At 43.5% G+C, this 16,561-nt stretch overlaps 2 protein-coding genes across 2 annotated transcripts in view; one reads left to right on the top strand and one right to left on the bottom strand.

Moving 5' to 3' along the window:
• TAFA1 (TAFA chemokine like family member 1) overlaps positions 1-6,018 on the bottom strand; it is a 769,786-nt gene extending 763,768 nt beyond the window's left edge. Inside the window, exons 1-2 of the mRNA XM_082849092.1 lie at positions 5,736-6,018; positions 3,643-3,797 (exon numbers count right to left, since the gene is read on the bottom strand). The gene's annotated coding sequence lies outside the window, so the exon portion shown is untranslated. The remainder of the gene's footprint in view (positions 1-3,642; positions 3,798-5,735) is intronic.
• Positions 6,019-6,094: 76 nt separating this feature from the next.
• SUCLG2 (succinate-CoA ligase GDP-forming subunit beta) overlaps positions 6,095-16,561 on the top strand; it is a 262,885-nt gene continuing 252,418 nt past the window's right edge. The window contains exon 1 of the mRNA XM_082849090.1: positions 6,095-6,233. Within this exon, the coding sequence (XP_082705216.1) occupies positions 6,150-6,233 (84 nt within the window). The 5' untranslated portion in view covers positions 6,095-6,149. The remainder of the gene's footprint in view (positions 6,234-16,561) is intronic.

A 16,561-nucleotide genomic window follows, 5' to 3' on the forward strand; every position in this document is an offset into this window, starting at 1 on the left:
AAGACAGACTGAATCAGAACCTTTGGAGAATATGGCCCCAAAGACATTAAAACAAAACAGAAACCTCTTAAAGGAATTCTACTGGGGCTTCCCTGGTGGCGCAGTGGTTAAGAATCCGCCAGCCAATGCAGGGGACACGGGTTCAAGCCCTGGTCCGGGAGGATCCCACATGCTGCAAAGCAACTAAGCCTGTGCGCCACAACTGCTGAGCCTGCGCTCTAGAGCCCACGAGCCACAACTACTGAGCCTGCGAGCCACATCTACTGAAGCCCGTGTGCCCAGAGCCCGTGCTCCACAAACAAGAGAAGCCACTGCAATGAGAAGCCCGCGCGCTGCAACAAAGAGTAGGTGCGCAGCAAGGAAGATCCAATGCAGCCAAAAATAAATTAAATAAATTTTTTTTAAAAAAAGGAATTCTATTAAAAACCATTGCTGTGACTGCTTACTTCCTAATGAAGCAGGGCATTTGAAATGGAATGCCTTTAATTTTTATTTTGGTATTTAATTAATTAATTAATTTATTTTTTGGCTGCTTTGGGTCTTCGTTGCTGTGCACGGGTTTTCTCTAGTTTCGGTGAGCGGGGGCTACTCTTTGTTGTGGTGCGTGGGCTTCTCATTGCAGTGGCTTCTCTTGTTGCGGAGCATGGGCTCTAGGCATCCAGGCTTCAGTAGTTGTGGCACATGGGCTCAATAGTTGTGGCTCATGGGCTCTAGAGCACAGGCTCGGTAGTTGTGGTGCATGGGCTTACTTGCTCCACAGCATGTGGGATCTTCCCAGACCGGGGGTCGAACCTGTGTCCCCTGCATTGGCAGGAGGATTCTTAACCACTGTGCCACCAGGGAAGTCCCTATTTTGGTATTTAAATGAAGGATGTCTTAATAATATTGAAAGTGCTAAATTCCACGGCTTTCGATTGCAGTGGGAAAACAGGTTTCTTTTTGAAGGGAATTCCTTTCCCACAATCTGGTACCATTTTTCTCTTTCAGTCCATGCTTCTCCACTGTCCTTTGTGTAAATGTTCTTCACTCCACTTTTACCATCTTCTTTATCCATTTCTAAATTTCTCGACCAATAGAATGTCATCGCCTTTGTTTCTATCCTTAACTCTCGTTCTCCACTTATAGTCTTCCAGCTGACCTTGTCCCTGAATGCTCCTTCTCCTGGTTTCTGATGTTCCTTACTCTTACTTCTTTTTCATCTTGACTTTGACCTGTTACTATGGCTCTACCTTCCCTCCCCCAGATCCTCTCCAGGATATAGTGAGAATTTCTCTTGAGCTCATTGTGGTTTTGTCAGAGGAGACACTTTTAGTTTCAGATCCCTTTTCTTCTGTGCATCTTATAATTTAAATAAGCTGCTGAAAAATGTCATCAGAATTAATCATTTTAATGCATTATTGAAGAGGGAAAAAATAACTGGAGCACAATGGAACTTCTTTCTGTGACATTGGCAAATAACACAGTTGAAGCATTGGTTAAAATGGCTGTCACAAACAGCAACAGAGGTATTATCAGTGTACATAATGAAAGCCCAAAGTTTCTTTGCCTGTAAATTCAAGAAATCTGTTATCCATTAAAGAAGAAATAACCAGACAAAATCCACAAATGCCCTTTGTTTCATCATCTTAATAGTGATTTTCATTCCTGACAGGGAGTGGCATGAATTCAAATGTTATCCATGAAAATTAGGATTGTTTTGTAAAAAATTCTATTCATTTCTACTGGTTACAATGAGTCTGTATTTGTCAAATGGTTTTTATTCTTAAATGAAAAGGTAATGATAAACAACCACTGGAACTGCTAAATTCATGATCCCTGTGCTAGGTTTCCTGACATGCCTCTTTGGCAAATCTGGGCCCAGGGAGTAATCAGTGCGGATATGAAAATGAGCACATTATTTCACTGTTAACAGGCACTGCTAAAATGAAAGAGAAGGTGTGTGGGTCTATTGATGTTTTTATTTTCTTTCCTGGAACAATTAACTCAATAAGAAATAGTGTAGGCAGGTTGTTCTAAATCCAAAGTTTGATGAAGGAGTTTTGGAACTTAATATTTCCAGTGTATGCAAAGTTTATGAGAAGTGCTATATTGTTAACTACTAGTTCTAATAAGATGCTGTCATACTTGGCCTTCATTTTACTAACGGGGAAACAGGCTCACTGATGTAAATGGTAAAGAAACAAACATGAAAAAGGATTTCTTAGTCAAGCAAAGAAAGCCTAGTGGCTATCAGCCACTGGGATCTCCAGTGCTTGACAATGCACTTGTAATGGGGAAGAACCCTTTGCATTCTATTACAAGTTAATCACTAAACGGATGTTGCCTATAAGCTTAAATTATACATAATGGCCCATCTCTGGGAACCCTGCCTCGCAGGTAATGAGCATTAAGCTAAAATACCTTTGTTTAGCTCACAGGGAACATCTTGATCAGGCCCACCCGTGAATGACTGCACGGAGGAAGAAATTAACACATCCTCTCCCAGAGGCTGACAGGAACCAGGAAATGTTTGACTTTACTCCCTCCCCTTTTAGTATTAAAAAAAGCCTGAATTCTAACTCAGGCAAGATGGGTTCTTTGGGGCACGAGTCCACCATCTTCTCAGTTTGCTGGTTTTCTGAATAAAGTCACTATTCCTTGCTCCAGCAACTTGTCTCTCGATTTATTGGCCTGTTGTACAGCAAGTAGTACGAGCTTGGACTCAGTAACACACTGGCAAAATACATACTATTATAATCCCCCTTTCACAGATAAAGGATTGAGGCTGCGAAATAACTGGCCCAAGCTCAGAGTTATTACATCACAGAGTCAAGACCTGAACTCAGTTTGTCTGATATCTACCTCTGTGCTTCAGTCTGATCCCAGACAGTACAGAATGCTTTGGTAGTGGTATTGCCTATGGCCACAGTTACTACTCAAGCAGTTCACAATCGCAATACTGATAAAGAAAAAGCATAGAATCACTGTTTATTCACCCTTAGCCAATGCTTCTACAGGTCGGGGCTGACCTAGACCCCTGGTAGAAGATAGGTCTTATACCCATGTGTCAAGACTCTCTGAGAGCAGCATTTAGTCATCACCTCCATCTACGAATCACAGGATTTTCATTCTACATTTAGGAACCCAGTGGAAGAAGGCAGAGTAACTTGCCTCTTGATTCACTGGGAAACCTCTTGAGAGTTTACTGCTATGGTTTGGTTTGTCTGCTTTTTTTTATTTTTTATTTTTTTTAGTTCTCAAACTAAATAACTCCTTGAGAAGATTATTTAAAATGCAGATGTCAGACTCCATCCTAAGTGATTCTGATTCAGTAGGTCTAGAGTGGAGCCCAGGAATCAGTATTTGCGAAGTTCTAAAAATGTAAAGGTTCCCTGACCCCTATCCTCCACCCTCTTCCTGGAGACAACTTTACACTCTTTTAATACTTTCATCTGGCACATACACGTCTCTACTGTTCGCCAGTACTATCAAGATAAGTTACAAAGTGTCAGGGGCCTTATGACCCATACCTCAGATTGGCTCTGGTGTTTCACATTAGCTATCAAATATTTATTAAGAATATATCAGAGGAAGAAACACAACATTTACTGAGACCTTGCTATGTACAAGGTCTTTACATACAACATCTCACTGAATACTTACTATCACTGTATGACCTAGGTAGTTCCTCAGGTCACAGATTCACAGAAGGCAGAGGTGAGATTTGAATCCAATCCAGTTTCACTGAAAACCCAGTGCTTATCTCAGCAAAGCACAGTGCAGAACTCTTTCGTGGATCCTTGACCTCAAAGAGCTTCCTATTTGGGAAAAAAGGGTAGAAAATAGCGAGAAGTCTTAGGAAGAACTCAATAAGTGTGAGTCATCCTATGTGTGTTTATTTCACAGTTTCTCTAATCCTGGTCCAGTGCTAAGCACTGGAGATACCATACAAAGGTCCTTCTGCTCCATCTCCCCCAACCCCTTGGCTGCAGAGATGGCAGAATTAGAGAATGTGGATGAAGACACTGAGGAATTGCTGATGCAGGACTTGGGCCCCAAAGCTGAGGAATAGGCAGTCTTCCAATTGAAAGAGGAAAACTCATATGATGCTACCCAGCCCAGAAATTCACTAGTAGATAATGAACCAATCAAAGATTGCCACATGTACATGAATGGTAATCAGAAAGACTCTGCCCACTCCACTTCCCAAAATCCTGCCCTAATAGAAAAAAATCCCATCCTAACAGAACACTCATCAAAGACTCTCTAAGGAGGCTCTCCTTTCTCTTTACGAAATGCACTCTTCTTTTCAAACCCTTTCAGGTCTCTGCTGGAAGGAAAGTGATAGTAGCCAACTCCCTTGCCATAGTACTGTCTGAATAAACCACCTTTGATTAATTCTACAGGAGGTCTGCTTCCTTCTGACAACATGTTCAAAGCTCTCACCAAGCTTAAACATTCAGTCTGTAAACATTAATGAATCTTTGCTCCATCCTGGCTAGATGGCGGACCCAGTACAAGTAATGATAGATGAGGTGGGAACTCTGATCCCCTCATGTCAAGAGAAGGGTGTGGTCAGATTTCAGCTTTGGGGTCTGGTCCCAGGCTGTGACCCTGGGCAAGTTACACAGTGTTTCTGTAGTACAGTTCCCCCTCTGGTAGAATGGGAATAACATCATCACCCCTTACAGGGTTCCTGTGAGGATTAAATGACCCATATTCAGAGGCAGCTGAGTACATGTAAAAGGAATGAGCATAGGCTTGGCACTGAATAAAAAGGGACGCATGAGTCCATATTGATACAAGCGAATACAAGGATAAATAAACGTGGGAGATGGTAAAGCTCTTCTCAGAGTAGAACGTAAACTAAAAAATGTAGAAAGGAATGGAATTAGACAATCATGACTTTGCAACCATTACAGTAATAACTGATGCAAGAAATAATCAACAATGGATGCTAAATCTAGCCAGTAAACGTGATTAAGAATGGGCTATAAAGCTATGTATCTGTATCTATGAAAAATGGAGAATGAGGCAAAATATAAATATGTGGTAAATCTGGGTAAAGGATATTTCGGAGTTGGGGGTAATGTTCCTGCAACCTTTCTGTAGATTTGTTTTGTCAAAATAAAAATTAAAAAAATATTAAAAGCAGAAAAAGTAAAAAGGGAAGTAAAGCAGAAACAGTTTCCTAGTTCTGTTACATTGTACATTTTCTCATGATCATAGGCTCAAGAACAGAGTAAGGTTAAAAAAAATTCTAAAATGGTACTTAATAGGGTGGGAAGAAGAGAGCATGGGTTTGAACCATTTTTAATCCTTATCAGATCTCTGACCTTCAACAAGTTAGGTAACCTCTCTGTGCCTCAGTTTTCTCTTCTGCAAAACGGGGATTTATACATTGGTACCTACTGGAAAGGTTGCTATAAAGACTAAATTAGTTCATAATTTGTAACGTGGCTGGCACATATTAAGCTTATTTGCTATAGTAATTTTATTACATATACAGCGCTTAGAGTCACGTAAACTCCGAATAAACGCTTGCTCTTGTTCTGCTGGTTACTGGCTTCAAGTGCTTCAATTGCTTTGCCTTAACGTTCGGTAAAAGATAAAAAATTCTTACTCAGGTGTAGAGGGGATCCACCGACCTCATCAGACCCACTTGCTTCTCCCGTAGTCCCTCAAGGCTCAGCTCAAATATCGCTTCCCTAGGCGAGCCTCTGGGGCCCAAGGACCAGACCAGAGGCCTCCCTTACTTGGCGTCAGCTCCGTGGGCCGGTCCTCAGAGCACTCACGACACCGGCCAAAGTCCACTGGCCTGTCGCCCCCGCGTAGTTTAAGCCCCACGACCGTAGGGCTCGGGATGTGTTTTTGCTCGCATGGTGAGCCGGGGTAGCACGGTGAGGAGGCCACGGGGCCTCTGAAGGCTGAAAGTGAACTTGGGGCCGAGGTGGGAGTCGCGGTGGGGGACGCAGGGCTATAGAAGGTGGCCCCTCAGGGGCGCTGCGACGTCCCAGAGGCAGCAGGCGGGCCCGGGCGGAGGGGGCGGTGCGGGAGGGGCGGCCGGGCCCCGCCCCCTCCCCGCCCCTCCCTTCCCCTTCCCGCCCTCGCCGCGCCCTGCCTGGTTTGCCGCGGCCCGCCTGGCTCTCCGCGCAAGTTTTCTGGTTAAGATGGCGGCCCCTGTGGTGGCGCAGGCCTGGAAACTACTGAGAGACCTGGCGCTCCGGTCCCCGCTCCTGGCGGCCAGGTCCCAGGTGAGCGGGCCTCTTGGTGGGAGCCTGGAGCAGCCAGTGATGCCCTCCTGTCCTTGTCTGTCCACTCCCTCCTGGCCCCGGTGCGCGGCCGCTAGGGCGCCGCACCTGTGGAAGGGACGCGCGGTGCTGCGCCCGGGGGCGCACGAGAGACCCCAGCAGCCCCCCACCCCCACCCCGCTTCAGGTGTCGGGGGTCCCAGGCGGAGCGGGGAATGACAGTCCGGGCCACCCCGGAGTGAGAGCCACCCAGCTCTCAGTTGTCGCTGACGTGGGTTACCCTAGCGCTGCGGAGGGCGCCTGGCCCTGTACTAGGCGCTGCAGGCATGTTAAGGAAAAGTCCCTGGGACTGGGTTTTGGAGTCCTGAGGTGTTATTATGTCGACAGAAAAAAAATGCACAGCCTGAAAGTTGGGAAATATATTTTATTGGAGGCATTATTGAGGGTTGTATCCTGGGGAAGTTTCTGGATAGCTCTGAGGAACTGTTCCAAAGAGGTAAGGGAGGAGCCAGGATATATGGGAGTTTTGGCTGGAAAAAAACAAAAAAAAAACTTGTAGTGGAACATCAGAAGATTAGGGCTAGTCACAAAACTCAGATATGTCAAGGTAGTGATTTTAATGCTTTGCTCAATTTGGGGAGGTGTAAGAGTCTGGGCTTACTGAAGTTATTTCTTTGATTTGCATCTTAACTCTCTAGGGCCTGTATCCTGTTTTTCTGCATCCTGAATTCCCCTCAGGGTGCACTGTCTCTGGTGGCTGCAGTGACTGCTGACTTGATGGCAAGCACCATTCTTGTTTACTAAAATGGCAGGCAACATTTGTTTGTCCTCAGTTACCTGCTTTGCCAGTGCTGCTTCTGAACCGTCTCTCTCTTGAGCCTGTTTGTTAGGCCACATGATGAAGGTGCCTAGAAACCCAACCCAGCCTTGCTGGTTTAGTAACTCACCTCCTGGAGTGAGCTCTCTGCAGGCTGCCTGCTTTTGCAGACTTGCGGGGGTGGGTAGTGGTGCTTGAGTTGGTGAAATGAGGAGGTCAAGGAGAAAGATGGGAAACGCTCTCCCTCAGTTCAGTGAGCAATCAGTCCGAGCACTGAAACACATCAGAGCATTGGCCCTGTCCTCTTTCTCCTTGTTTCAAGAGAATAAAAACCTAGGAGGGCCAGTGGTGGATGCTGAATAGCTATTAGAACTTGGCTTCCTGTAGATTTGATCAGTACGTTCTGCAGGTGGCAAGAGTCACAGTAGTCAAAAGGTCTTTGGGGAGTTATGAGTTGGTGATGACTCATGGACAAGTGATCAACCACTGGACTTCTTATTCTCCATGAGTAATATCGCCCCTCTTTTAAAGAAAGGATGGTGTGGGACTCATCCACAGCAGAGCATCATCCTTGTCCGTTTTCCCATTTAATTGATGAGAGACAAATGATCACTCCTGCAGTTTTAACTAGGATATGCATAGTATATATTTTTTAAAAATTGAAAGATAGCTACTAATGATTTTTTGAGTTACTCTAAGCTTTGGTTAATTATGACACCTGAAAGGTTTTTTTTTTTTTTTCCTTCTTTCATTTCCTGACTTCTCATTTGTCTGTTTTTGTTAATGTAAATTTAAAAGGTGCTAATAACTTATTACTGTAATATCTTTAATAGGCACTTGACAGTATGGTGGGATAGCAAAAGGAATGGTGGTTTTGTCTAATTAAAATAACTAATAACTGTTGTAATAGAGTAAGGAGAATACCTCCAGGTGATCAAGTTCTATTCATTATTTAAGTGTTAGAAAAAAACAAGAACTGTGGTGCTAACTATGAGAGTAGACTTGAATTGATGGGAAACATGGTGCCTAAGGCAGTGAAAACTCAAGCAAAGGAAATAATTATGCCGAGAAATCCAACTGTTTAGCTGAAGTATGATAGGGCTTCTTGCCTTACCAACAAATGGGAGTCTGAACACAACACTGTAGAGAATCTGAGTGGGTGATACCCTTGGTTTGGCAAGAAGACTGGGTAAAAGGATCTCCTACCTCACTGCATCTAGTAACTTTGATTTACATTCTTGTGGATGGCGTATTGTCCTGTGAACATAAGCTTAGGAAATGAGTTTTTTTTTTTTTTTAAGTCAGGAATAGTACACAGTGTTCAAGAACTGGAAATGGGTGTTAGCAAGCATCAGATCCAACTAGCTTATTTCACAGGTAGAAAAATTGAGCACTAAAGTTAAAGGACTTGTTCAAGGTTATAAAGAGAGTTTGTGGCAGAACTGATTACAGATTAAAGGTTTACTTTTCAGTTTCCATTATACCAGGCTGTGGTGTAAATTTCCTCATGAAAATAAGTTATATCAGCATGTAAGTTACTCTGCATAGCATAAAGTTACTATGTAACATCCAAGTCACCAACACTACTGACACATTTTAATTTTTTCTTTATAAACATCTTAGAATTGGCAATAAAAGTAGGTGAGTATTGTTTGTGATTTGTAAGGAACCCTTTTCATCTTCTTGAATGCTTCTTTGTATCTGCTCCACCTACCTCTGCATGTATGTTGTGCCTACCTACTCCCTTGCCCATGGCAGACATTACAGTTGAATATGACCCTCTTTTTCTTGGAAACTTAAGAATCCTCACCAAGCGTCTCAGAAATCTCTTGCTACTCTTCTTGGCTCAGACCTTCTTTGTACCAGGCCTTATGCAAAATTCTTGTGTGTACAGAGATAAATGACCCAGTTTCTGCTGTGAGAAGTAACTTCAACCACTCTCACAGAGGTGCCAAAGAATGACACTTTGTGTACCCCCTCCTCGATGTTAAATTTAACATTTGACACATACTCCTGATGCTAAATGTCATTGACATTTTTAATTTCTTCTGCTGTTGGCTCCTCTGTTTTGACTTTCAATTGATGTTATATCCTTAAAGGGCCACCCTTTTGCCATTTCTTATTTTACATATATTTCTCTATTCAGCTTATACCTAGAACAAGACTCTATAGGTACTGATATTTGGGGATAGTAAACAAGGCAGGCAGAGATCTTGGCCACATGATACTATATTTTAATGGGGGTGGGGAAGGGCTAGACTGTACATACATAAACAATAATGAAAATGATTTCAGCCAGTGACAAATGCTATGAAGAAAATAAAACAAGGTCATGGGCTGGAGAATGAATAGCTTAGCCAAGATGGTGGGTCATAGATTAGGTGATCCAGGAAAACCAATTCGACATTGCATTGTAACACGTGTAATAAAAATATACATATTATAAGTGAACAGCTTGATGAGTTTGCACAAACTGAACATGCCCAGGAGATCAGATCCATATCAAGAAATTAATCATTTAGCAGCAACCCAGAGGGCCCCCTGGTGCTCCTTCCCGTCACTACTCCCACCCAGAAGAGGGTAGCCAGTCCCCTGAATTACGCCACCATACACTGGTTTAGTTCCTTTTTGTACTTTGTGTAAATGGAATTATACAATGGATTATATGAGTGCATACTCACATAATCAACATTATGAGATCCTGGAGGTGACTTTTTGACATTTGAACTGAGACCTGATTAATGAAAAGTAGCCAGCCAGGTGACACTCGGGAAGAGAGGACAGCAAGTGCAAAGGCCCTGAGGTGGGACCTGAACTCAACATATCCAGACAGTTAAAGAGGTGGAAAGTGACAATACTAGTCATGGTCTGAGAGGTAGGCAGGGGCTGGATCAAGTGGGGACTTGTAGGGTCTGATAAAGACTTTTTAAAAGCTTAGAGTGCTTTGCCCAAAGTTACTGAGCTAGTAAAAAATGGCTGAATCCCAGTCCGGCTGCCAAAGACCAGGCATGTAATTACTGTACAGTGCACTCCCTATTATAAATAGCACAATACAGCAAGGCACAGCCATGTTGGGCACAGAGATGAGCCTGTTACATTAGTTATGTCTTAGGGGAAGTCTTGGCTGAGGGCACTGAAGTTAAATGGTTAGTGATAATCTGATAATGGTGTTTTGCCTTTTAGTGCATTTCCCCTCTCATAATGGCTGGGTGAAGTTAACAAAGCTGTTCTGTTGTAGGTGAAGCAAAGACATTGTGGGAAACACTGCCCCTCAGGCCCCTAGTTGTAGAATCCTTGTTGTGTGGTCCTCTACAAAGCCCAGAGCTTCTGTCCAGGAACTCAGGGAGGAATGTGTATTGTTGAAACCAAAACCCTGTCCCTGCTGTTGTGTATCTCAGAATAGATGACTCCAGCTTAATTTTCTGTTCTTTCCAGAAGTGAGAGGAGAAAGATGGATGCCTGGCTTTTAGAAGTGAAGGACTGAAGCTTACGTGCAAGTTTCTGTCAGCTAACTATGGCTGTGGAGGCTGCATTGGAAGTTGTGACTCACCTTTATCTGCCTTCTTGCCTAGAAGAATAAATATCTGACTCTTTTCTTTTATAAATGAAGTGCACTTGCAATTTCTGCTGTCAGAAAGGGAAATTCATCTCAAATAATTTAGTTGCTAAACTACTGACTTCTGTGTGGGGAAGACCTGTAAATGATAGCTCTTGTCCCAAATTGGTTTTGTTTACTGTAAATGAAACACTTCTTTCATGGATGAGTACACAGACCCATAGTAGTGAGACTTTTGCGGCCCTTGTATCCTGGCCCAATTCTGTAAGCACAACGCCCAGAAACTCACTGACATATCTCGTATTTTGGGGGGGAAAAGAAATTACATATGCAACTTCAGATCATTTGTCTTTCAACTCTTTTTACTATTCACTCAATCTGGAATTGTCCTTTGCTACCTGTGCACCCATCATTTTCTGTTACTTGATGAAAACGTTTTGTCTGAAGAACTTGAGAGATTTCTACACGTTTGAGCAAGTGGTAACGTCAGTATACTAATGAAATTTGGGGAAATGACACTAGAATTAGTCTGGTAAAGAAGATGCAGGGGAAGGCATGCCAGGTGGAGTGGACTGTGGGTAAAGGCAGAGGGGAGAGAGAAGATGGGGAGATTAGAGGAGTCATTGGGAACAGTTTGGTATGGAGGAGAGGCAGGTGAGTAACAGAAGTGAAGAGCTAGTAGCGATCTTCTTGGCAAATGAGGAAGGAAAGAAGAGCTGTAGAAAGCCCACAGTTTGGCATGGTATAGAACTAGATAACTGAACATCAAGCACACACTGTTCACTTAGTAAATATTTTCTCAGTGCTTAGTCTTTGCCCAGTGCTATTTGTTGGAAGCTCCTTGAAGGCAGAGACTATATTAATTCTTCACTGTAAATCTAGTGCTTTAGAGAATGCTGGGCATATAGATACCTTTAATAAGTGAGTTCTATGAGTGAGTGAATGCAGGGAAGATACACAGCCCCACCCTCAGGGGGCTCATAGTCTAGTGGCAAAATTGGCGGGTAAACCAGAAATTATACAGTAGCATCGCGAGATCAGTAGAGCTATGTGCTTAGTCTTCTGTGACACTGTGCGTGGTCTTGCATGGGGCACTTGCTGTTTCCCTGTCTGAAACACTGTTCCTTCTGATCTCAGGCCTTGTTCTATCCCATCATTCAGCTTTCTGATTCAAAGTGGTCTTCCCACAGGGCGTTCCCTAATTATCTTATCTGACTCACTTTCTCCCCAGAGATTATTTTCTGCCCCTTGCCTGCATTTTAACACTTTACCTGGTGGTTTATTAGGTGTTTTTTGTTTGTTTGTTTTATTCTCTGTCTGACTTCCTTCCCCACAAATGTAAGAATGTAAGCTCTATGAGGGCAAAGATTTTTCTTATGCACTGCTATTTCCCCAGCCTGCCTGACCAGGTATTCAGTAAGCTTTTGTGGTCTAAATGAATGCGTGGGGTACACAGAGAAATGAGAGGCAGGTAAGTAACAGAGATGAGGGTTGATGCAGATACTTTAGGCAAATGAGGAAGGAAAGGGCTATAGAAAGTCTCGTTGTGAAAGGACTTTCAAAATAATAGGACTGTGCATTTCATATGTGACTCTGTGCAAAGTGATGTCTGCACATTATTTCCTTAACCCTTACAATGTTACTGCGGGGGAGATTGTACTGTCTTCATGTTACAAATAACAGAACAGAGGCATAGAAGGGTCATACTAAATAACCTGCTTAAAATCACAGGGCCAGGGAGTCACCTGCCTCATGCTGATAAGTTACTTATGCTGTTAAAACATTAAGTTACATTGCCAAAGGGTCCTTTTTGAGCTGAACTATCTGGTTATGCTGATTGCTGACCTTTCCCCCTTTCTTTGTCCCTGAGTAATGGGCAGCTGGGTCTTTGCACTTATGCCGACTTAGGTGGACTGATCAACACTGCATGATTGTCCTCTTATCTGACTCTTATCAGGCTCTTATCTGACTCCCTCCTCTGGCTCCAGGGTCTGGGAAACAGTGAGGAGAAAAGGGTATGGTTCTGTGTTCAAATAGGACTAAGTTCAAATTCTGGGTCTGCCAGGTTCTTGCTCTACTAATTATTGAACTTGACTGAACCTCAATTTATTGTTCTCTGAAAGGAGATAATTCTTACAGATAGTTACAAAGATTAAATAAGATGATATGCATGATGTCTGACATTATGGTTAGATAGTAGGTTCAGAGAGATTATTTCTCTTGCAGTAAATTTGAAGCTACATTTACTTGAATTTTTTTTTTTTTTGGCTTTATCAAGCCAGAATAGTTTTCCTTTCCCAGATTTGATAAGCATTTAGTGTTTGCCGCCTTGTCAGGGTTAGGTGCTGGCTTGGTGTTACCAAATGGTTTATTTCACTTAATCCTGCATCAACGACTTGAAACAGAGGTGATTATTCTCAGTTTACATCTAGGGAACTTGAGGCTCAGAGAGTTCAAGCCCTGTCTCCTGGGCCCCAGTTATCTTCATTATTCCACAGGTGGGGTGAAGGTCTGGTGAGGCCTGAGGTGGCAGTGGAGAGGGTTGGGTGGGGAACTCAGTTGCACCATCCTGGATGTTGCTTGTTCCAGAAATGTTTGCACATCTTGGTGTTGACTTAGTAGCTATGGCTTCTGGACCACTTATGCATCAAAAGTTTGACGTGGGGGGACACCCAAACACTAGACTGTACTCATAACATGTACGCAAGGGCAACTGGCACATGCCCTTCACTGTCTGCCCTGTGCACAGGACTGCCTTCAGCGTTTCAGGAATGCTGGAGAAATTGTGAAATTGCATTTCCTTTGGAGGTTGAGTTTTGGGGGATGGTGATAGAGGGTGGAGTTTCCTGGTATTCTGAGTTCAGACTTTGGTCAGTGTGCTGATTACGTGGCCAGCTTTTACCCCTTTCTAGAAATGATTCCAAAAGAATAGCACGTGGATACTAGTCACAAAAGCATAGATTTCTAACACTTACCTCTAACATTTACTTTTATTTTAAAATTAGAGGGGTTTGATGTAGTGTTTGAGTCGATATTGGAGACATGGCAAAGCTTATGGAATAGGTCTGAGTTTGGGTCCTGTGAGTGGGGGTGGGATGGGAGCCTGGCATCTCTTTTTCTACCCCTATCCATTTCTCCATGTGCTTAACCCTATTTCCATTTGTAGGCTGTCTTAGTCCCAGGGTTGTGACTTGAGGACCCTGAGGAATTTCAGGAGGGCTGCTTTGTGGAGTTAGAGGTGGGGGAGCAGTGAGAGATGAGGCTGGAGACATATGCAGGGGCAAAATTTTGCTGATCTTGTGAGTCTGGTAATGGAGTCAAGGTTGGTTCTTGAGGGCAGTGGGGAGCCATTGAAGGGTTTTAATAGGGGCTAATTTAAAAAAAAAATTAAATTTTATTTTTTGGATGTGTTAGGTCTTCGTTGCTGTGTGTGGGCTTCTCATTGCAGTGGCTTCTCGTTGCAGAGCACAGGCTCTAGGTGCGCGGGCTTTAGTAGTTGTGGTACGTGGGCTCGGTAGTAGTTGTGGGCTCAGTAGTTGTGGCTCAGTAGTGGGCTCAGTAGTTGTGGTTCTAAAGCACAGCCTCAGTAGTTGTGGCACACGGGCTTAGTGGCTCCGTGGCATGTGGGATCTTCCCAGACCAGGGTTTGAACCCGTGTCCCCTGCATTGGCAGGCGGATTCTTAACCACTGTGCCACCAGGGAAGCCCCCATTGAAGGGTTTTAGACAGAGGAGTGGCAGGAGCCGTTTTATGCTTCAGAGTATTCTTTCTTCATACAGTGTGGAAAGGGTTGGAGGATTAAGAATGGAAATCATTCAGGTGACTGTTGTACTAATTCAGTGCCAGTAGTAGTTATGCCACAATAATAGGCATAAACCAGGACTGGAATCACACTGCTTGGGTTTAAATCTTACCCTCAGTACTGGTTATCTTTGTGATGTGTGACAATTACTTATATATTTTATTACAAGACTCACTTTTTTTCTTTTTCACATTTCAACATCTCTGAAAACTGCATATGTTTGTACACTTGTGTCACAGATTGAGTGACAGTTTTTTTTTTCTCCAGTGGTACATGAAGTGGAAGATGGGGGTTTGGATCAAAATCAGGGTGACCACATAATTTTTTGCCAAATCAGGATACTTTTGAGAGTGAACGTGAGCACTGTGAATAATTACACCAGCAGGTATAGCAGAAACCCAGACTCTGCCTGGAAAGCTGATATATGGTCCTCCTAACTAAAATGGACTAAATGATGGCAGAGGGGATAGAAGAGAAGGATTGGCATTATTAAGGAAAGAAGCCGGACAGGATTCATGCTTTCCCTGCTGAGTCCCCATTGCTGGTTCTCTCCACTGCCATATACCAAAAAGGTGATAAAAGGCTGTGTACCATCCCTGAGCAGAGAAGGTGTGAGGAGCTACCGTTGTTATAAAAGATCCCTGGTTGTCTTTGCTGTGGGACCATGTGCTCCGTCCTTGTGCCCAAGTGTTCCCTGGACAGGCTGTTATGGTCGTAGAACAAGCACAGGCAAATAAAAGAAGAGAAATAGAAAGACCCATAAATATGTCAGGCTTGCAAAGTGCACATTTCTAAACTTGAGCGCAGTGAGGAGCTTTCCAAAGCTCCAAGACTCCCTTATCCTGCGTTCACAACGTTCTGGGCCCTGGTGGAATCGTGCGGTCTGGCTTAGGTATTTCCTTTCGTGCTCTCAGTCTTATGTGGATCATGCAGTTGATTATTAAGGCTTCTTTGATTGAAAGATCTCCTTGGACTTTTCTTAAGGGGAAAAAAATGTTTTTTTGAAAGGGACACATACTGGAACTCAAGACTAATGTTCCTTGGTGTTGGCTCCTCTGTGCCTCTTCTGTTGTGTTAACTGGTGGCTAGCTCGTGGTACCATTTCTCTACAACTTGTACCTGCCCATAACTTTGTCCGTTCCTGGGCCCCCTCCAGCTTCCTAACCCTAACACATCATTCAGCTTCTGTCTCTCAGAATGTCACAGTTCTAATAACAAGAACATCTCATCAGTCTAGCTCATCCTTTTGCACTCACGTTCGGGTCACTGGCCAGCTGAAAGACTGGCTGGTTCTTTTTAAGGTGTCCACCTCCACCTTACCACCTGTGGCTGAGGTGGGGAGGTCTTGGAGAGGAGCAGCACCATGGCCCCCTGAGTAGGAGGGCTCTGAGTGCAGTGTTGGTGGGGTGGCCTGATCCATTTAGAGTTCCTTCATGAACTGCTGCTAACTTGTCCATCTTCTTTTCTCCAAGTACACATGTTCACGTTTGCTTTGTTTCCTTTTTCACATTCCCAATTTCTGAAGATCTTCTTACTATTCACTTGGCTGGTCTTAGTTAGATTAATTTATCAGAGATTAAGGTCATGGTAGTGGGCCTTGTTTTAGACCGCTTTCTTATGATCATAACTAAAATAATTCTCAGGAGAGAATTATTAATTGGGAAAATGGGGTATCATGGGAAGTCAGCTTGTCCACCCAAATAGCCAAGTGAGTGTTTCCAAGACAAATGTAGACAATAGGCTTCATATGGCCCTGGAGTACTTCCTCAGCTTTGCTTGGAGCAATATTCTGAGTTGAAATAACCCAACTTCTCTTGGTTCACTTCCACTTTATGCTTCCCAAAGGGGATTTGTTTGGGTCCTTTTGCCACCACTCAATAAAAAACTGCCATATTGGGCAGGACTTCCTTGAAGCCACCTGCAGAGGATGCTGGCTCCCACATTAGTCCCTGGTGCAGTGAGGTGGGACTCGGAGCACAGGGTTTATTTCATTTAAACCATAAGTATGAAGACTAGATTTTATCTTAAAACTGGGGCACTTTTGATAGTTAAAAGGGAGCACTGTTAATAATTATGCCAGGATAATAGGCATAAACCAGGACTGGAACCAGACTGCCTGTGTTCAAATCTTGCTTGCAACACTTAGTAGATTTGTGA

The sequence above is a fragment of the Leucopleurus acutus genome (assembly GCF_964270905.1).
Source record: "Leucopleurus acutus genome assembly, chromosome: 10".
Taxonomy (NCBI): Eukaryota; Metazoa; Chordata; class Mammalia; order Artiodactyla; family Delphinidae; genus Leucopleurus; species Leucopleurus acutus.